Source organism: Pristiophorus japonicus, chromosome 3 (assembly GCF_044704955.1).
Source record: "Pristiophorus japonicus isolate sPriJap1 chromosome 3, sPriJap1.hap1, whole genome shotgun sequence".
NCBI classification, from domain to species: Eukaryota; Metazoa; Chordata; class Chondrichthyes; family Pristiophoridae; genus Pristiophorus; species Pristiophorus japonicus.
This window is the reverse complement of record NC_091979.1, coordinates 155,895,201-155,917,125: the sequence shown is the minus strand read 5'-3', so window position 1 is coordinate 155,917,125 and position 21,925 is coordinate 155,895,201. Positions and strand designations below refer to the sequence as shown.

The 21,925-nt window shown below is 44.7% G+C and overlaps 1 protein-coding gene across 1 annotated transcript in view; it reads left to right on the top strand.

Moving 5' to 3' along the window:
- The window catches only part of satb2 (SATB homeobox 2), a 217,625-nt gene that overhangs the window by 44,924 nt on the left and 150,776 nt on the right, over positions 1 to 21,925 (top strand). The window contains exons 3-5 of the mRNA XM_070874828.1: positions 7,538 to 7,664; positions 8,028 to 8,151; positions 20,699 to 20,801. Coding sequence (XP_070730929.1) covers positions 7,538 to 7,664; positions 8,028 to 8,151; positions 20,699 to 20,801 — 354 coding nt within the window. The remainder of the gene's footprint in view (positions 1 to 7,537; positions 7,665 to 8,027; positions 8,152 to 20,698; positions 20,802 to 21,925) is intronic.

The following is a 21,925-nucleotide window of genomic DNA, read 5'->3' as shown; positions in this document are numbered from 1 at the left end:
CTTGAGCTAGTAACATGTTGATGCATTAAATGTGATTTTTGCCATCACATTGTCTATTTTGAAGTAAATCAAAAAGTGATTTGTCAAATAGAAATGTTACTCCCATTAACAGAAATTATTAATACAAAAAATCAACAGAAGTAGGGAGCATAAACATAAGAGAGCTACATTTCCTTTATAAATGCACATTTTTTAAAAAGGGGATCCAAGGAATTTGGTTTCTACCTGCAATCATACATATTCATTATTCCCATTACAAGTACACACACACACACTCTCTACTATAGAAGTAGTGTGTAAATTCGGCATTCATTAATGCAAAATTGCTTCAATGCACACCAGTGAATTGAACTCTTCCTTCACACTTTACTGTGTTCAGTTGCGATTGTACAATAAAATGTCACTTCGACTTAAAAAAAAATTCTGGACATTTCTCCACACTTGTGTTCTTGGAGAATTCCCCTCCATCAGATGTAAGCAAATATTACCACCCAAAATTATGCTCAAGGCTGACACTTTTTCATTGTGAGAGCAAAAGTGCGGTTAGCTTCAGCCCAACTGATGCAGCAGATGAATTTAGAGTTGCCAATCCTCCAGGACTGTCCTGGAGTCTCCAAGAATTAAAGAGCAATCTCCAGAACACTGCTGTGAGCAACCTGGAACAAGAAACATAGGGACATTACAAAACAATTGTGTGATTTTATTTCATTTTCTTTGAAATCTTTTGTTTATTAGTTATAAAAGTATTGGAGATGGGAAAAATAGTACTTTTGACTGACACTCTTGAATCATCCAACCGAGTAATAAAGAGTTTGTTCACTTTCCAGTTGCCGTGGGAAGGTCCCTGTCAGGTTGGATTTATAGAGCAACCAATCATGGGAATGTGGGGCGGGGCTGTTGGCAATGGGCGGTCATGTGACAGAAATAGACAGTTTCTTAAAGGATAAGGGAATAAGGGGTTATGGGGAGCGGGCAGGGAAGTGGAGCTGAGTCCATGATCTTATTGAAGGCAAAGCAGGCTTGAGGGGCCATATGGCTTACTCCTGTTCCTATTTCTTATGTTCTTATGAAATGTCCAGCAATATGTCCAACAAGAGTTGACAACCCTCAATGAACTTCTTCAGTTTTTGTTTTATTCTACTGGCCTAATATTAACATAAACATTCAAGGTGTTTGTGCAATCATATTGATATTTACTGATATTGTGAGTTTAAAATGAGGGACCAATGTTACAGCAATAGGGTGAAATTGCACTGAAAAGTGAGGCTACTTCATGCAGGCATTACCAAGACTGGGCATTCACCTGGAAACACTAGCACCAGTGAGAGTGCACATTACCTCCTTAAGGCAGGTCTCACACTTTTACTGAGGTGGTACCAGAGTTCTGTGGCACTAGTTTTAAACTGACTCAGGACATTAGTTATTGAAATAGATTGAGAAGAGTAGATGGATGATGAATTTGAAGCATCGATTCAAATAGGTCTGAATCAGTTTGTTTAACTCAATAAAAAAAATGAATGAATTCAGATTCATTTAAATTGATACACTTGTGTTCCTCTAAACTAACAAATGTCTCCGGATCATTAGTCCAGGCCTCTGGATTACTAGTCCAGTAACATAACCACTATGCTACTGTGCCCGTAAAATCCCATCATGACAGTTTGAGCATTCAAAAAACCCTGTGGGTTTGCATCTATCTGACACTAGGTTCTATAATGGGAACTGATGCATGTCCTTGTGGTTGGTTGGAGTCTGTTTGATACCTGGTTCTATAATGGGAACTGATGCATGTCCTTGTGGTGGGTTGGAGTCTGTTTGATACCTGGTTATATAATGGGAACTGATGCATGTCCTTGTGGTGAATGGGCATCACCTTCATACACACCAACTGTGAGAATTTTAAACTGTCAATGTTTTAACCCATGTGTCAGCTTGCTAGAGTTTCACAAGAAAAAATAGTTTTAATCACTGCAATTGGAGATTCAATTGCCACCAATCAGATCAGCTGGAAGGTAAAACTGAATGCTGTTAGAACCAGACTGATTGCTTTGATGGGGGCGGAGCTGTCAGAACCTATCAATCAGATGTTATTTTCCCTTTGCATTGGTTGCATGTGAACCTGAGGCAGAAAGGTTTTTAGGTGAGCTAATGATCTCTGAGAGTTGCAGTTACAGGTGTATTTAGTTAGTATTTGTCCCCAAAGTACTTGCATGCAACAAATAATGCTTTCAAAAATGCTTTAATTTGCTCAAAAAAACATTTGTGCGATGTCCTAGTTGTTGTCTCATTTGAAGCTTTATTTTCTTCAATACTGGTTCCATCTGCTTTTTGAGATAAGGAGGATATTTTCTGGTGTGAGTGCAGTAACTGGCTTTACGTGAGCTTCCCTGTCACTGTGCTTGTGGGTTGTCAATGTTTGGAACAATAATAAGGAGCAGGGTTGGACCGAGTTTTACTGACTTTAAAAAAAACAAAGAAACTGAGATTCCCATGTTCAAGATTGGACTACAGTATGCTAATGTGATGTATGATGCAAACCGTTGGCCTGCTTGTGGGTGAGCTGTCATGCCTTGGTTAGGCTCCATAACTGTAAAAGTGGTTTACGGTTTCTTTACATGCACTGGATTAAGGTCCCTTTGTTGCCTTGTGGTAACTAGGGGGAGAGCCACACCATCAGGGTTAGAGCAACAACAACTTGCATTTATATAGCACCTTTTTAATGTAGTAAAATATCCCGAGGCGCTTTAACCATCTACAGGGAAAGCTGAGAAAGGATATTAATAACCCCAGGCTGGAAACAGGTAGTCAGTTCGATCCACTTGAGAGCCTAAATTTTAGCTTGCCGTTTCTAATCCTGTAACGTATTTGTATACGTTATATTTTTTAATCTTTGCGGTTTGTAATGATTCTTTCTTCCAGTACAAGAAAATAAACCTTTTTGATAGGATCAGAAGAGCAACATAAGTTCCAGATTACTGTGGTGATAATAGTGGACAAACACTTAATACATTCGTATGAAATCCATCTATTTGGGGGCATGAGCCCATTTATTTTAAGCTGGTTAACACCTCCATCAAAAGTATGGACAGAGGAACACCATACAAAGGCATTTTGCCTTCATTCACTATTGTCACTAGCAGTACTCCCTAGTCTCACGTGTATTAATGTTTTGAAAACAGAAAATGCCTGAAATGCATAGCAAATTAATCAACATGTAAAAGAGCAAGAACATGCTTTAGGTATGTTCCTTTATCACAAGGTGCCTCTAGCGTTTTGTTTGGATAACACTGACTCACCCTTATCCTTCCTGAAACTGCTCAAAAATAAAAATTGTTTAATTAAAATTGTTTAATCATCATACCTTCAATCCACTTGCAATGGGATCCGGGACAGCGCCAGAAGCAATAATGAGTTGGTTTTGTCTTGTGAATGAATGCTTACTATCATTGGTTGAAATTATTGTAGGGGTGTTTTGGATAAGATTTCAGTTCACAAATGAACTTGATGGGGGCCAAAATGCCTCAGGGCCTTTGTTAATCTGCTGTTGTATTTCTGGCGGGTATGCACTGGATCTCCGCCCTTTCTGGGAGTTTCCTCTTCACCTTGTATGGGTGGAACCTCTGTCTTCCCTTTACAAGCAAATTACATCAGGGGGCAGAACCAGGACTGGGGATTCCCTCTGCTGGGAGTCCTCACTCAAGTGGCTCAATGGCGACCCAGAGTATGAGTGGATGCTTGTGCTCCCAGTGAGGTGAGTAATACCAACGTCCACATGAACGGATATGGGCCCGACCAGTGAGATCTGGTGCAGAGTGCCCTGGACCCTTGAAGAAGTGTTATTTGTTTAGTGATCGTTCCCCTTTCATCAGAGATGCCCGCCTGCTCCTTGCTAATTAGCTGCTCCCTGACTGACCCCACAAACTCTGGTTGGCATGTAAGCTGTCTGATACCTGGTTCTCTAGGGGTAAGGGGAACCGTTCCCACCACTTATACCATACACCATCCACGTCTATTACCACAGTTGCCTATATTGGGCAAATGGCGCTAATCATTTGTCATTTCCACTGAGTCAATTACAAAGGCAGTGCTTATAACACATTAAGCGTGCTGACTACTTTGTGCGGACTTTGTCACATCACTTTCTTTTCTTGCCCTGCCACATCGGTTCGCTCCCGTTTGGTTGGATAAAAGGTCGTTTCCATGAACTTCCATGCAGTGAAATAGCTCTATTAGAGTAGAACATTAATGGAACTCTTAGCCCAACAGTTGCACAATTGAATTCAGGAGCCGGGAAGTTGCAAATGTATAACTGTGCTCCAGTACTGCCGAGAGTGGCTCCAGAACAAGTGATTGATAGGCTGGAACTACAGCACTTGATTAGAAAGAAGGAAGAACATTGAATTTTGTTTTGGAATCGCACATCCAGACTTGTCTCACTATTTTCACAACTGTTACAAACAGAGGACAGGCATAGTCAGTCGCACGGCTGCCTCCTGCCTTCTCGCTACTGGTCCACTACCCATAGCAGGCAAATTGCCTAAACACCAACAGAATGTTCGGGACTTTATATGGATGTATTGAAAATATGCAACTGTTTGATACCTACTTATCCAATGTGGTTGGTACATGGCCTGGAGGTGGTATGTGCCTGCCTGATACGTGGTTATCCAATGCATACAGAGCAATGCAAAGACAAACAGGAGCAGTTTCCAGCCATGATCTGTGGCTTTATAGAGTCATATTGCTTACACAAATGTCAGGTCATTATCTCATTGCTGTTTGTGGAGGCATGCTGTATGCAGATTGGCTGCCGTGTTTTCTATATTACAACAGTGACTACAGTTCAAAGGTACTTCATTATCTGTGAAGCTCTTTCGGACGTCCTGAGGTTGACAGCTTGATTTAAAAAAACAAGTTATTTCCTACTTTATTTCTTTCTATTAGATTTATGTACAGAGTTTTCCTAAGCACGAGAAGTCAATAATAAGTGCTTCAATTAATAAGAGAAAATATACAGATAGAACATCTATAGGATGCCCATAGGCTACTGTCTATACAATTGTTTCATAAGCGAACTCAACTAATTCACACACAAATCAAACATATTCAGTCAACAGAAACTGTTTTTAAAATGTCAATATGAGTGCTCTAGCACAGTGGTTAACAAACTCTTCTGTTGGGGACCCCTGCAAATATTGACTCACTTCCAGGAACCTTACAAATATTGACACAGTCCTAGGGATCCCTACAAATATTGGCACAGTCCTCGGGACCCCTACAAATATTGACACAGTTCTCGGGACCCCTACAAATATTGACACAGTCCTAGGGACCCCTATAAATATTGGCACAATCCTCGGGACCCCTACAAATATTGACACAGTCCTAGGGACCCCTACAAATATTGACACAGTTCTCGGGACCCCTACAAATATTGACACAGTCCTAGGGACCCCTATAAATATTGGCACAGTCCTCGGGACCCCTACAAATATTGACACAGTCCTAGGGACCCCTACAAATATTGACACAGTTCTCGGGACCCCTACAAATATTGACACAGTCCTAGGGACCCCTATAAATATTGGCACAATCCTCGGGACCCTTACAAATATTGACACAGTCCTAGGGACCCCTACAAATATTGACACAGTTCTCGGGACCCCTACAAATATTGACGCAGTCCTAGGGACCCCTATAAATATTGGCACAGTCCTCGGGACCCCTACAAATATTGACACAGTTCTAGGGACCCCTACAAATATTGACACAGTTCTCGGGACCCCTACAAATATTGACACAGTCCTAGGGACCCCTGTAAATATTGACACAGTCCTCGGGACCCCTACAAATATTGACAGAGTCCTAGGGACCTCTATACATATTGGCACAGTCCTTGGGACCCCTACAAATATTGACAGAGTCCTAGGGACCTCTATACATATTGGCACAGTCCTAGGGACCCCTACAAATATTGACACAGTCCTAGGGACCCCTTCAAATATTGACATATTCCTAGGTACCCCAAAAAGATTGACATACTCTGGGGACCTCTACAAGTAATGACACAGTCCCACGGCCCCTGCAATTATGGATAGGCTTCCAGAGACTTCTTTACCTAATCTTCAAAAAATTGTACTAATTAATCAGAGGAAAGCAGTGCTATCATGGAAAAAGTGTTTTATATTAGTTTGCAAAAACAGAAATAATGTGCTAATAATTCAACAAATATAGAGATATGTCTCGAGCTACTGTGCTCAAGGTAAGTGCTGGATGTACAGAAATCTGATGAGCTCATGGATTCCTGGGTCCCACTTGTGGGTGCCTAGGTTCTGAGGGACCCTATGCTCGAGTGAAACATTTGCTGCTTACTGCATGCGTGCCAACTGTCAATGTTGGATGCGGACTGACGCCATTTTAGACTCAGTGCCTGCTTGTCCGTGGACAAAAATCTGCCCAGGTCCCAGCCCTTCCTTTAAAAAGAAAAAGTGCCATTTCTGGTTAAATTCCTCGGCAATAATCTCTGTTACACTCCTCAGAGCCTCTCCCTGCTCCTACCTGTTACATCATTTATGAACTGGGGGGTAGGGAAGATGCCAGCATGAATTGGGAGCAAGAGAAAAGTGCCTGTTTGAACTGAGAGGGAGAGGGGATGAAGAGTGCCAGAGTGAACTGGGGTGAAGAGGAAGAAAATGAGTTAGCATCTGAGAGTACCAATACATATCCACAAACCTTTAACTTCAGGGAATGAGGGAAAAATCCCTGTAATTTTTGAGACAACTTTCCATGATACAAATGATGGAATGTTGGGCGTACCTGCGACCTACATTATTACAAGACCATGCCCCATTTCACTTTCAGTGTGACCATGGGGGTAACTTCCAACCTTGGCAGGCGAATAAAACCTTCAGTAATGGATCAGCTGCCTGTTATATACCCTGTCCATTGATTCCAACGGAAATGTGGCCAGGCTGTACATTGGGTGCGCAGATCGATAACACCAGTTTTACGCCCTCACTGAAGTTGCAATTCATTCTCTATATCTCATATGTTCAGCGAGGTTTTTGGGTTGTCAGGTTTTTTTTAAGCTGTTGGTCAACTTTTTCTAGTTTTCCAGTTAGGCAAACTTGTCATTGCGACAAATGTGTACTTGAAAATGTTTCCTAAATCCAAACTGGTTTTCTATTTTTACCTTTCTGTATTTTGGTGGCTCACCCACATATACTCATTACACAAACTATGTGCAACATGGTCGGGAATGTGTACTTGATGAACCTAGGCCTTAAGCACGAATGTCTTTAATTTTACAAAAGGGCCCAAAGTGTTCCCAGTAATTTTATTGTTAAGGGAATATAACAAATGTAATAAACTGAAAGATATTTTTCGATGAGTTGCTTGGCAAAAATATTCACTTATCAGCTATGATTGAGGTAGAATTGATAAAACAAAGAATGTGCTTTGACTGCAAAGGATTTCTATTGTGCTGTCTCACACCTTTTGATGAATTTTTAAAGGGTTTTGTTCTAAATCAATACAGGGATGATCAAGGTTGGGAAGTGGAGTCCTCTGCCCCTAAACTATCTCACAGAAGCACCAGACGCAACAGTAGCTGACATGTTACAAGATGTCCATCATGTTGTGACACTGAAAATCCAATTACAAAGGTGGGTGCTTCCCAGACATCTGCCATTTGCTGCAGGCAATGGTATAGTGTGAAATTTACTTTACAAAGTTATAGAATCTGGGGGTTCAATGTATTTTCTGGGGCTTTTGGAAACCTCAAAAAAAAGAAAAAGATTTATAATGAGCTGGGGGCAGGAAAACCTGTCAATATGAAATGAGAGGGTTTAATAAACAAAGTACTGATGTGACTTGGCAGCTTGTGCCTGCCCTGTTGTGCCTCAGGCTAGTTCTGTAAGCTGTGACAGGCTGGAAGAAACGTTTGCTCTGCATTCCTAGGCCAATAGCTTAGTGAGGATGAGGATTCGTTTCTTTTTTTAAAATCCTTTCTGTTTTGCGTTTCACAGCTGTGCAAAATTTGAGGACCTTCCGGCAGAACAGTGGAATCACGCAACTGTCAGGAACGCATTGAAGGAGCTGCTCAAAGAGATGAACCAGAGCACCTTGGCCAAAGAATGCCCTCTCTCCCAGGTTGGAATTTACCTTTAAACTGATAACATACTTGTACAAGAGCAAAATACTATGGCTGCTGGAAATCTGAAATCAAAACAAGAAAATGCTGCAAACACTCAGCAGGTCAGGCAGCCTCTGTGGAGAGAGAAACAGAGTTAGCGTTTCAGGTCGGTGACCTTTTATCAGAACTGCAGGATGTTAGAGATGTAACAGGTTTTAAGCAAGTGCAGGGGCAGGCAAAGCGGGGAAGGATAGAGCAAAAGGGAAGGTCTGTGATAGGATAGAGGACGGGAGAGATTAAATGGCAAAAGGAATGATGGTGCAACGCAAAAGGAGACAATAATGGAACAAGTAAAGAAACAAAAGATGAGTCTAGAACGGGGGTTCTAGCAGAGTCCACCATAAGAAAAATACATAGTTGCGTAAAGCTGGGATTAAGCTGAGCAAACTGATGGCTCTGGCCTCGACTCGGACCTCTGTTCCCCCTCCTGAACATTTGTGCGATGCCGACGCCAGCTACCTCTGAGCCCAGGCCCCTGCTTACTGAGAAAGGAGAGAGGTGGCGGTCGCTGAGTGCAGATCCCCCAGCTCGAGCTCTCCATCCTGCTCTCTCCTCTCGCCAGGTCCCACTCTATATTTCATGCTCCCCCCACCCCCCCCCGCCCCCAAACCCCCAGACTTGTGCTGCCTGCTTCAGGTCCTGTAATTATCAGCTTTGATGTTTTAATCAGAAAATACTCAGCTCCAGGCGCAAGGTACTGCTAAAATTTTATTTTCGGGTGAAAAATGCGCTCAGAGAATCGATTCTGAATGGAGAAATAAATAGGAAATATTGTTCATAAGTTTGCCCTAACATTTATATCCAAATGCTCACTCGTGCCGTTTCCTATTGTCAGAAAAGCTAGTTTGACAGTGTCATTCTTTTGGATTTTTTCTCTCCCCCAAACAAAAGAAATACAATTTTTTTCATGAAGATAGTGGCCGTGAAATTCAGCCCATTTGCCCTGGCCGTTAAGGCTGGTTTGGATGAAATAATGGCAGCCGCCTCGCTTCCGGTGCGGAACACGGTAACTGCCATTTTGGGCAGGTCGGCAGCTCTGCCGTTGCCTACGCTCGCTCCAGATATGGAAATGAGTCAGATTGCGAGGTCAATCAGTGTGCAAAGCTGAACTGACGCACAGTCTGGTATTGTGGATGTCATCGCTCCTTTAAACGGTCTCTTCATAGCACACATGCAAAGATCAGTGCTGGGACTGCAAAGATCAGTACTTGGGCCCCAGCTATTCACAATCTATATCAATGGCTTAAATGAGGGTACCAAATGTAACATATACAAGTTTGCTGTTGATATAAAGCTAGGTGGGAATGTAAGTTGTGAGAAGAATGCAAAGAGACTTCAAAAGAGACTTCAAGGGGATATAGACAGTATAAGTGAATGGACAAGAACTTGGCAAATGGAATATAATGTGGAGAAATATGAAGTTATCCACTTTGTAGGAAAAATAGAAAAGCAGAATATTTTTTAAATGCTGAGAGATTGGGAAATGTTGCCATTCAGAGGGACCTGGCTGTCCTTGTACACGAATCACTGAAAGGTAACATGCAGGTACAACAAGCAATTAACAATGCAAATAGTATGTTGGTCTTTATTACAATAGGATTTGAGTACAAGAGTAAAGCGGGGATAATGGGCGGTAACACTCACCAGGCACCGAAGTTTCACCTCTCGCAAGAAATTGGGGTTACCGCAAAATGAAGCACTCACTTCCTTTCTGGGTTGGCAGAGCAGCAGATGCATTGGGAGCATAGGTGGGGCTCTTCCCTTAATTAAAGAGAAAGACCCAAGCTGCATACTCTGCATTAATGAAAGAGTCCTGCTTGGACTACCGGGGAGCAGGGGTGCCGTGCCAACAGCCAAGCAGAGTGCGGGCTGATCGATTGCGGCACGGACCACATGTTCGAAGCGCAGAAGAAAATCGAAGGATTTTTTTTTAACACAGCACATCTCCCCTTTAAGTTTTGCCCAGCGAGCGGCCGCCTGGTACGTGCCCTCTGAAGCTGTCGGTGTCATCGCCTGGTGCAGCTTCAGGGGATGATACCCAGTTTAAAGTCCAGTGCGCTAATGGGGCGCTATGCACGGTGATGATGTCATCATCGCCAGCGCAGCAGATAGGGATGCTGCGGGTTACTGCTGCCGCTAAACTCCTGCCAAATTTAGCGGGAGTCGTTTGTGGTGCTACGCCCGGGGATGCTAACAGGAGTCGCAAATAACTCGAATTTCTAGGCTAAGATGTCTTACTGCAAATCTATAGGGCCCTAGTGAGACCACACCTGGAGTATTGTGTAAAGTTTTGGTCTCCTCACCTAAGGAAGGATATACTTGTCATAGAGGGAGTGCAAAGGAGGTTCACCAGACTAATTCCTGGGATGGGGGAGTGTCATATGAGGAGAGATTGAATAGACTAGGCCTATATTCTCTAGAGGCTGAAATTGCCCCTTCCGCTAAGGCCTCTGGCTGCCTGAAAGCAGCAGCCATAAGGCGGCGCGGAATGGCTGCCATCTCGCGGCGGACTGGCCGACGTTCGCAGCATTGCCCTCATGGGTTTTTGCTGTGGTGTGAAGATATACCCAGCTCCCCCAATATCCGCCCCGTTCCTGCAGATGTGTCATTAATTATGTCATCAGAGCGTGCACAGCAGCGGATCCGCCTCGGAAGGTAAATTCACTTCAAAAAGTCTTCCGGCCGCCTGCTGGTGCCAACGACAGATTGCGTGTTGTGTATAGCAGCATTCTTGTTGCCGAGATTTTTTCGGCCTTTTCAAAACGTTGCCTGTTGCCTTGTTCAGAGTGGGATTGAGTGCTAGTGGGCTAGGGCCTTCAATCTCGCCAACAGAGAGCCGTCATTATGGAGGTTTTGCTTGCGGAGGCGAACTAAATGGGGTCAGTGCTGGCAGCAGCACGCCTCTTGCACAATGTGTGTGGCAGGGAGGCACGCAGGTGAAGGTGGCACTGTCTCTAACGGCTCCAGATGCAGCGGGCAAGAGACGCAGCAGACATGGCTGCCGAACATGCAGAAGACCATCGAGATGGCGTGAGACCTCAAACCAGAGAGGTGGCCCAGGAAGGACCTGCCGTCAGGAGCAGGGTCAGATATGCTGACCCCCTGCACCAGATAGTGGGCGAAATCAAGAGAAGGCAGGATGCACGTGAGGCAGCTGCTTGCCAACAGCAGGTTGCAGAGGGTGAGGAGCAGCGAGAGCTTGAGGGAGAAGGCAATGAGGTAGCTGCCATAGGAAGATGGGAGCATAGACGTGGGGGGAGAAGGCCCTATTGTCCAAGGGTCTACAGACAGCAGTTTACGTACATGGACCTGACGGATGATCAATGTCTCTGGAGACTTCGATTCTGGAAGGACATCGTCAGGGAGCTGTGCAATCTCCTGCAGCCAGACCTCCAGCCTCAGACAAGGTTGAGGACAGCTCTGAGCATCGCAACCAGTGACCATAGCACTCAATTCCTATGCGACTGGATCTTTCCAGGCTGCTACAGCAGACATATCGAACATTTCGCAGTTCTCCACACATCGCTCCATCCGTCAAGGGACAGATGAGCAGGGAGAAGCAGTTGGAGCGGCAGACCGGATTTGTGCACATTGCAGGCGTCCCCAGGGTACAGGGCGCCACAGACTACACCCGCGTCGCATTGAGGGTACCACAAAACAATCCTGAGATGTTCAGAAACCGCAAGGGATTCCACTCCCTCAACGTCCAGCTGGTGTGCGACCACCACTGAAAAATCATGGCAGTTGATGCCCGGTATCCCGACAGCAGCCACAATGCTCTCATCCTGCGCCAAACCGCTGTGCCCGGCGTGGTTTCTGGCCCAAACAAAGATTGCGGCTGGCTCCTTGGAGACAAGAGCTACCCACTGTGCACTTGGTTGCTGACTCCCCTTCATAACTCCACGCTGCTGCGCCGCAAGCCCACAATGGCTCTCATTCAGCCACCAGGTGCGTAGTTGAGCAGTGCATCAGGATCCTTAAACAGAGGTTCCGTTGCCTGGATCGCTCTGGTGGAATGTTGCATTACTCGCCTGAGCGGGTCTCCCTATTCGCGATCATCTGCTGCATGCTTCATAACCTGGCAATCATGAGGGCACAGCCATTGGAAGACGAGCCACTAGTACCACCTAAGGAGGAGGACCAGGAGGAGGAGACATAGGAGCACGACACGCAGGAAGAGGACCAGGATGGAGGTCGCCGGCCACGCAGGAGGTGGCATCGCCATCCAAACCCTGCAAGGCAAGTGCAGAACCTTCTCATTGCAGCTCATTTCTGCTGAGTTCATGCCCACTTCACCCTTCATCTGTGCATCTCCATGGCCATACCAATGAGCCCTTTCACACATCATTGCCCACAGTGAAATGAGAGACCTGCACAGATACTGAAACACAAACTAAAGATTTATTACACAAGAAAGAATGATGCAAAAAAACATACACATAATCATTTATCACCCCTGTTCAATTTCCTTATAACCCCGCTTACGCAAACCTATTCTTGAATTACGCCGCAGTGTCTCCCCTGTGGTTGCATCGTGGCTCTGGGTAGGCTGCTGTGCTTCAGGTGTAGAAGCTACAGATGTCCTTCTAGGATGCCAATGACCAGCTCTGGCCCTGGAAGGGCTGACTGCAGACTGGGCCGCACCCTCCTCGGTGCGCTCCGTCGGGATTGGCTGGGGCGATTCCATGCTTGGCAGCAATGGCGGAGTGGGGGGTCTCGGCTCAGGACTGCTGTGATCCTGAGAGACCACATCAGGATCCTGGTCCGAGGACACGGCGGCACTCCCCTGGCAGCACCACACCACACCATCCCCACCAATCTGCTGGAGCTCAGGTCGGTGGGGTGGCGCGACACCGGCAGACACCCAGTGAACCGTGATGGACCCAGCCGTGATGGCACCAGTCAGAGCTCGCGTGGCATCCAGCTGAGCCTGCATGAGAGCAGACACAGTCTTGCTGCCACCAGAGACGACAGCAGTAAGACGCTCCATGGCCTGTTGCCCAGAGTATATGAGAGCATTCTGAGCTTCCAGGGCAGCGACCATCCTCTCCAAAGTAGCACTCAGACATTCGTTCCCTTGCACCAGTGCTGTAATGGCAGCTGCCACATCGCCCACGACACGCATCATCACAGCTGGATCCACACGGTCACTCTGGGAGTCCACCATCTTCTGCACACTTGCAATGATGAGCTCCAAGGTGTGCATAGAGCTGTGGACAATACGGGAGGCAGACTCCTCCACGCTCCTGACCACTTGTGACAGACTCTTGGGTACTCTTGCCACTACCCCCAACATCTCGGGATGCATGGCCTCCACCCTTCTTTCATAAGCTCCAACATCGATGGGCTCATCTGTGTCCTCTGTGGCAGAACTCGCGTGCGGACTCGACCCTTGGAGATATGGCACCCGAGGTTGCCTTTGTCCTTGACCATGCTGCAGCCCATTCGGCCCCGGTGCATCACCTAGTGCAGACCCCTCTGCTAAATCTAACTGTCCCGACCGCGTACTCCCAGTATCTGAGCTGGCACGTGTGAGTGTAGGAAGCAGTGACACGGAGCTACCAGCAGTGTCCCCCTCTTCCTCTGCCTCATCGGACATGCCGGCAATAGATGGAATGGGCTCCAGGGTCTCGTCCTGGTTTTGGTTCCCAGTGGCCTCAAGGCTGTCGGTCCTGGCTTTTGCTCACACTCAGGGTCTCATCGACAATCACAAATGGCACAAGGGGTCCCGTGAAGGTGAGGTAGGGCATTGCACCATGCAGCCAGCAATTTGCACACAATCATAAGCAAACATGTGGTCGGTACTTGGACTTAGAGATGGCATTAAATGGAGGCCTTCACTTAACGATGCTGCCCCCAGCGGGATCCACATGACCGGCGGCAACAGGGAAGGAAACATGTGGGCCCATTAGCCTTTGAACCCTTTCTTCAAGAGGAGTGAGTTGCTGGATCTCTGACTAGCCCCCACCAGTCCTCTGTTGCTCTAAGCGGTTGTGAGATACCTTCACCTGCAAAGCAAATAAGTCTGGCTGAGTAGCAGTGCCATGAGGCCTCATCAATGAGTGAAAATGTGGGTCCATTACATGCAGCTGACATGAAAGGGAGCCTCCATTGCAGAAACGCACACATAAATATATATATATATATATACATACAAGCCTCAGCAAACAAATGGTGCTTCAGTGACTATATAGTGAAGGTGGCAAATAAGAGAAGGTGAAGGAGCGACTCACAGATGGAAGATGAGGAGTTGGGGGAACATGTGCTCACTTTCATCAGTCGAATTTCAGATTTACAGCATCCGCTCGCAGATGGAAGAGGAAGACGCAGAAGAGGAGGAAGCAGAAGGAAAGATGCCATCCAGACAGCCCCTTTCTGGTCGGGATATCCAAGCTGGAGCCTTTTGCAGCATTGGGTGGCGGTGTAGTCATGAATGGAGGTTCCTGAGACCTCCACAACGATCTCTCTCCAGGCATTAACTAACACAGCGCGAGTCGGTCTGCCTGTGTCAGGGTAAAGAATGAGCATCCTTCCCTCCACAGCTTTGATCAGGGTTTCGAGTTCCACATCAGAGAATCTGCTGGCCCTTCTTACAACTCCTGGATTCGCCATACCTTCGCAAGCAACTGAATCAATGCTCATGGCCTAGCTGCAAACCCTGCCCTTTAAGAAGGCCAGGGAGCAGCTGGCGCGTGAGGAGCTGAATTTCACGGCCCAATCGGCCACTCTGCACCCACATCACTGCAAATAGCCCATTCCAGCCACCAATACCGCTCCGCTCCCTTTTTCCAGCAAACATGCAGAATTTTCCTCTAATGACCTCTGCATCCATTGCTGTGGCAATGAACGGCAAAAAGCGTTAGATGTGCCTCATTTCAGGTGGTGGGCAATTTCTTCCCCCGAGAGTTTAGCAGAATGAGAGGTGATCTCATTGAAACATACAAAATTCTTACAGGGCTTGACAGGGTAGCTGCAGGGAGGATGTTTCCTCTGGCTGGGGATTCTAGAACCAGGGGTCACAGTCTCAGAATAAGTGGTTGGCCATTTAGGACTGAGACGAAGAGAAGCTTCTTCACTCAGAGGGTGGTGAATCTTTGGAATTCTCTACCCCAGAGGGCTGTGAAGGCTCAGTCTTTTATATGCAAGACAGAGATCGCTAGACATTTGGATATTCAGGGAATCAAGGGATATGGGGATAGTGCAGGAAAGTGGAGTTGAGGTAGAAGATCAGCCATAATCTCATTGAATGGCGGAGCAGGCTCGAGAGGGTGAATGGCCCACTCCTGCTCCTAAATTTTATGTTCTTATGTTCTTAACGTGCGTGCAGCAGTACGACGGACTCCCTATCGGCGCTTCTTCAAGGGGCACCCGCAACTTTCAGGTAAGTTTAGACTTTTGTCTTTGAACTGGTTTCTTTACATCTTATTGGAGTAGTGACTTGGTATGTAAAGAGTTGTTAAATTTTGAATGGAGTGCAAGGAGAGCTGCTGGATGTTTGCAAGGCTTTGGCCACAATGTTGAAATAAAAGCCACCACAACGCAAACTTTCCAATCGACTTTATCCCTGTATGCATCCAACATGACATCAAGAAATCAACTAATCACCCTTGTGCATTCCCTTAGTGACTGTCTTGCATGTGCCTTTGCCTATCCTAGTGTTCTTACACAGTGCTACCACTGTGGCTGCAGCATGGCTGGTGAAAGGCTGTGACTTCCAGTGGGTGACACTGCAGATGGCCTTGCAGGATGACTTCAAGGAGCTGGTGGCTGGGAGTGTGAAATCGAGTGACGGTGGTTCTTCTTTTTCTTCTTCACTCTCCTCTCTCTCTTGTTGACCCACTGGCTGGGCAGGCTGCATTTCTTGGGTGTCTGAAATGAGGAAGGCACAAGGGTAAGGTTGTGGTGAGGGGAAGGGGTAAAGCAAGAGGTGCATGCTTATACCATGTGCAGCTTGTAAATCAGAAGAGATTGTGGGATGAGAGGGAAGTGGGATGTGAGAAGGAAGGTACCATATGAGGTTACCAGCATCTTGCATTCTTTCAGCCCCACCATTGGCCAAGAGCTCAGCCATGCCCCTGCTAAGAATGGTCAGCACCGTCTCCTCCAGGGGGGTAGGGTGAAGCTAGGAATGTGAGGTGTGCCGCATGTTTGGTAGAAATTGTTGGTAGGTGAGTGATGGGAGGTTGTGCATAGAGCAGTGTGTGAGGCTAGTGGTGCAGTTGGTAGGACACGGCTTTTGAAGATGCATTCATTGACCACTCGTCTGAGGTCATGAAACTTCTTTGGGCACTGGAGCCAGGTCCTGGGAATGATAGTGCTGGCAGTGACTGCCTCGGCGATTTGATCCCACATCCTTCTTTCTAGAGGCCTCCTGGCCCCTGTTGGTGGAGGACCTCTCTTTCAGTGTTGACCCCCTGCACAAAGCTTGAGTGCTGCATCCGAGATCCTGGATGCCCTTTCCTTGGCCTGTTGAGCCAGTTGGTTTAGTGCTGAAGCATTTTATCATTTTTTATCAGCTCACCTTTAATGGTGCAGACTGCCTTTAAGAGGAGTAGGCTAGCTTTAAGTGAAGCTACCCTCGCTCGAACACAGCGAACTTTTGCCCCCTGCTGCGCACACAGTCTGTCATCAGCGCGTTCAGCGCTAGGCTGTGCGTTGCAATGAATATAATTAGCAGGCAGCATGAAGTTGACGTGCTGTTTGCCTTGAACTGTTGCAAGTATATCGTGCATCGTGGTGGCCATGCCCGTTTTTTTGCACTATCGAATTTCACCCCCAGTGCTCTTTAGATTACAAATGCCGTTTTTTTTCCCATTATAAAATATCCAAAAGCAGCAGCAAACCAGCCAAATATTTGATTACAGTGAGACTGGGTAACAGAATATAATAAATCAAAAGTAAAATACTGCATGTGCCAGAAATCTGAAATAAAACAGAAATTGCTGACAAGTCAGGCAGCATCCGTGGTGACAGAAACAGAGTTAATGTGTGAGGGCAATGAACTTTCAGAATAGAAAATATTAATTTGGGTTCAGCATTTGCCACGTGGCAATATGGCAGACAGTCTGCATTGGTGCACTGCCTCTGTTAGCTGGGCAATAACAGTCGAGCAGCATTCCACCATCCTGGGCCTTTATTTTTGACTTCATACAGCTGAAGTTCAGTGTTGGAGGCTTCTGGTGACCTTAACCTTGGTTCCAGGGAGCTGAGCCATGAGCACTCATCCTTAAATTGCAATAGGGAAACATTACCTTTCTAATGCTGAAGGTACTAAAGCACACTGGGGTGTGCACACAGAACTACAACACACTTTAACTTCTACAAGTATTAGAGTAAACTGAGAAACTATAATTGTAGGTCAGAAATATTGCCTAATTATGCTTCATTAACTATTCCATTTATTAAGCTGCGATCTGCATTTAGTAATATTGTTGTGGGGCTTCAGTGAAGTTTTTAGTTTATTCTCCCTGTGCTTTGCTGACAGGATTGTATTGGGGAGAGGAGCCAATACTGTTCTAACTGGAGAGATAGTCTTGAAAGTGCATTTGAAGTTTGTAGATTCAATTTAAAACTTTGTTGTTGCACAAATGGCAGACAGTCCTTGTTTAATTATGAAGCAATTCATAGGAAGAGGATTTATGAGAGTATTGAATCCAATTTTGAATTAAGAACCTCAGCGATGGTCCAAAGTCCATAGTGCAGGACACACACTAAGGCTGAAGAAAGTATTAGAGGAGATAAAATAAATCAATACTTAGTGATTAAATGATACCAAAAGCTTATAGATTTTGAGATGAAGGGAAGGCTGAGAGGGGTAAGAAGTTCTGCAGTTTTGAAGTCCTAGAAAAGAATATGTTCGAGTAGAAGATGAAGCAATGAGTCCTGATTTCAGCACCATGGGGATGGAGGAAGAAGAGCTTGCAGGATGTTGTACTTGGAGCTTGGGAAGAACAAGAGGGTAAAGGTCAGAGGTTCAATGACCATGGTAAAATCAATAAAACAAAGAGAGATAAGAAAGGTTGTGACAAGGAAAGAGAGGTTGGAATCAGTCACAGAGAGGATGCCGCTTCTTCACAGTGGTGAAGATTTTTTTCTCCCACCAGTTTGTGAAAGACCTTTAATTCGAGGCGTACAAGATAATTTACTGTTGCTGTAGTCTGTCTGTCAAACTTCCCTTCTCTTATTAGTGTGAACAAGTATCTTGGATAATTGTACTGTTACACACTTTCTAGAACAGTCTTTGCTGACTCTTGAGGTGGTGTGGTAAATCCTATCTGCCCACTTCCCCCTTTTGAGGAAAGGAGGTTGCAATTAGGCCACATTTCAGCTTCTATTTTTATGTATAGTATCTGCTAAATCAAGCATAGGATTACCCATGACTGTAATTTGTATGTCTACAATTTTACAACTGAACATGCAATAAAATATGAAGAAAATGAAGAATCAATCACACAGAAAACTTTCTCTCTGAAATTACAGACAACTACTGCTAATCAGATGAGTGGTCTGAAATACATTTTATTTTTACCCATTTGAAAGGACTTGAGCCTCTGCTTTGCCATTATTGTAGTGGTTAGAAAGGGCAGAATGCATTTACATTTATTTGTTTCCTTCTTCTCTCACTAATTTTCTCTGCTTCCCTCTTCTCCTGAAGGCACTGACTGCCATTGTGACACAATTCCAAGTGGCCAGTAATGATGCATGAGCCTGGACAGTGACTTTGGACAGACGACTTGATCACGGGGAGTATCAGAGTTGACCGTGATCTTGACCTCACCTGATGGCTATCTGTCCTTGTCATCATCAGTCCTGGTATCTGTCCTTCAATAGCAGCCAGAAGTTGAGAACCCTTGGCCGATTTTCCTCTCTCTAACCCAGGGTTGGGTAGACCAATTGTAACGTCCCCACTGTCACCCAAACTGAGATCGGCCAATTCAGCACAGACTGGGAAGCAAACTCGGGACATTCCTGGCCAGCAGCCAGTTGAACCGTTGCGGGCGCTAGCGTTTATTGTGAAAGTGTAGAATTGCCCATTGGTCACCTACACAACGTACTCAGATAGACAGAGCCACAGACATATGTATGAATACATGCAGACATACAGACAAACTTGTGTGCACATGACGCATATAAACACTAACACTGAAACATATACACACTGCACAGACATGCATGACACACACATACAAACACAGAGACAAAAACACACACATGGCACACACATAAATACACACATGCATGCACACAGTACCAGATAATTTAGTAAAGTGTCTGTAATTTCACGTTCAACGGTGTTATTTTGTCCTACTTGCTGTTGATTTTGTAAGGCGGCCCTTAAATTTGTTTTCCTCACACACGCACACATACACAAGAAACATTTTTTGAATTTGCACACTGCCACATTGTGCTTATTTTAACTAACTTGTTGCACTTCTCCAGATGCTGTCTATAGTATCAAACTGTTGGAAGTTTGTTTGGAAGATTTATAATGAGGTTAAGCTGTGATACGAAGACTGTTCAGGAGATTTCAGTAGCAAGACCACTTCTATAGTCAGACCTTAGAGAACTGGCATCACAAACAAAACACCTTGTAGGAAAAACATCTGAATTACTCTCACTCAATCTTTGAATGACACAGCTACTCAAAACCTGCCGATAACTAACAGTCACTACACTAGAAACATATGGAGCCTTTTCTCTTTTTTCTCTTCATTTTAAGAGCTGGGTTGAAAGCCGCCTATCTCCAAGTCATGATGTCATGGTTGATTGCATACGCAGAGGCATTGCATGATGATTGGATGAGGGATGGGCTCCTAATTCACTTCTTTTTCTAAGGCTACATGGGTTAAAACACTTATTGAATTTTAATCTTGTGCGTACTGGGGGAAGGGGAGAAGGAAAGCCCACATAGTATACGTTTGTGGTTGATTGACATCACTAGGGAAGATTTCCTCTGTGCCTTATGTGTAATAAAGTAGTAAGCTCATTAGTAAAGAGCAGTTTATTATTTTGTCGTGTTAAGAAAGAGATCATCCCCCATGATCGAACAAACAACAGTCCTCGTCATTTCAGGGAGTTCTGCAAACATTTTGCCAGAACCTGTCAAGGAAAAACTATACTTTGTGTTTTAACATGTTCCTTAAGTATCATTTGTTAAGAATAGCTTTTGAAATAAATTGTAAAAAAATAAGGGAATCCTGGTATCAAGACAGCAATTAATCATAACTAGGCAGGAGCTGGTAACCAAGACATAAGGGAAATTCATACTCACAGGGTTTTTTTGTTTATGTGTGGACTTATCTCTATTTCTTTTCTCAAATAAATCTTAACAATTAGGATATTGATCTCTTTCTGGCGGCTGTGAGATTTTGACTTGTCGCTACAAATCCTGAGTGCTCAGGTGGTATTTGAATCCCTTTGTGCTCTGCGCTCATCTACATTTATTGATTTATTTTTGGGCTCGTTCTAATTTGTGATTCGCCCTCTTTTCACTTTCCGCACTAGAGCATGATTTCCTCCATCGTGAACAGCACTTATTACGCCAACGTGTCATCTGCCAAGTGCCAGGAGTTCGGAAGATGGTACAAAAAATACAAAAAGATTAAAGGTAATTAGATTCGATAGACCTGCACTTATCTCTTGTGTTCAGTAAGAATGGCATTGCACTTAGAAACATGCTGCCTGCTCGTTCCGTGGTACAAGTAGGATGTGTTGGGCTGCTTTAAAAGTCGTATTTGCCTTGGTCTCATGCACAAGCATTGGTGACATTTTTCTGCATTTATTTATATCTCCATGTGAGTCACATCGACAACTAAAACAATTCCTTTTTAACCCATGTACTCTCCTGGGGATCCCAGTTCAGTTCAATATTTAAACAATAAAAGACACACGTGGGTTCCTTTCTGTCAAATTAAAGACAGGCGGCATGATTGACAGACCAGACCTTTGCTCTTATCTATCAATCTTGTAGCCTCTCCAGTATTTAGCAAGACTTGTGGCTAGGTGCTGCTGTTATTGCTATTCAATTGCACTGCAAAGGCTTTTAATTAAGACTTCCAGCTCTTTTTATTAATATTTTTGCTGTTTACACTTCCACACACATACATCAAGGTATTCTTATTCAAACTTAAATTATTCACATTGACAATCAAGGACACAGTGGAGCCACTCAGATTTTTTTTTGTCAATGAAGTCTGTTCTATGGTGTAACACAATTCTTGTGGATTTAATTACTTTGAGTTTCACCGTAACCCCAAGATTGTCTTATGCTATTGAACATTCTTGATATACATCCCTTTTGCGGTGCTATTATACACAAAATGATATGCTTACTTTATATATCCCATAGCAGTCTTAATCTTCATTCTGGAGTCCTGCCTGTCACATCTAATGCAGTTAGGTAAAAGAGTTGATAATCCAAATTTTTGTACAGCTGCTCAACTACCAATCAAAACGGTGAGACCACAAGAGTTTTCTGTCGGTGTTTTAGTGAACCCCAATTTTGTTGGTGCCATGACAGAAAACCAACCATTGACAGAATAGTCAATTTTTCAAGTAACTAAGTTGCCACTTAACCAATATAACTGATGGACGGTTTGAAAATTCAAGTGTGGAGTGTGCAGTACTTGTACATAATGGCTCGATAAAAGTGGAGACAATTCCAATTTATTTACAAGGTTTGCTCTTCCCAAACAGTAAGTCCATTCTTTGATATATTCAGCATTGTGTTTG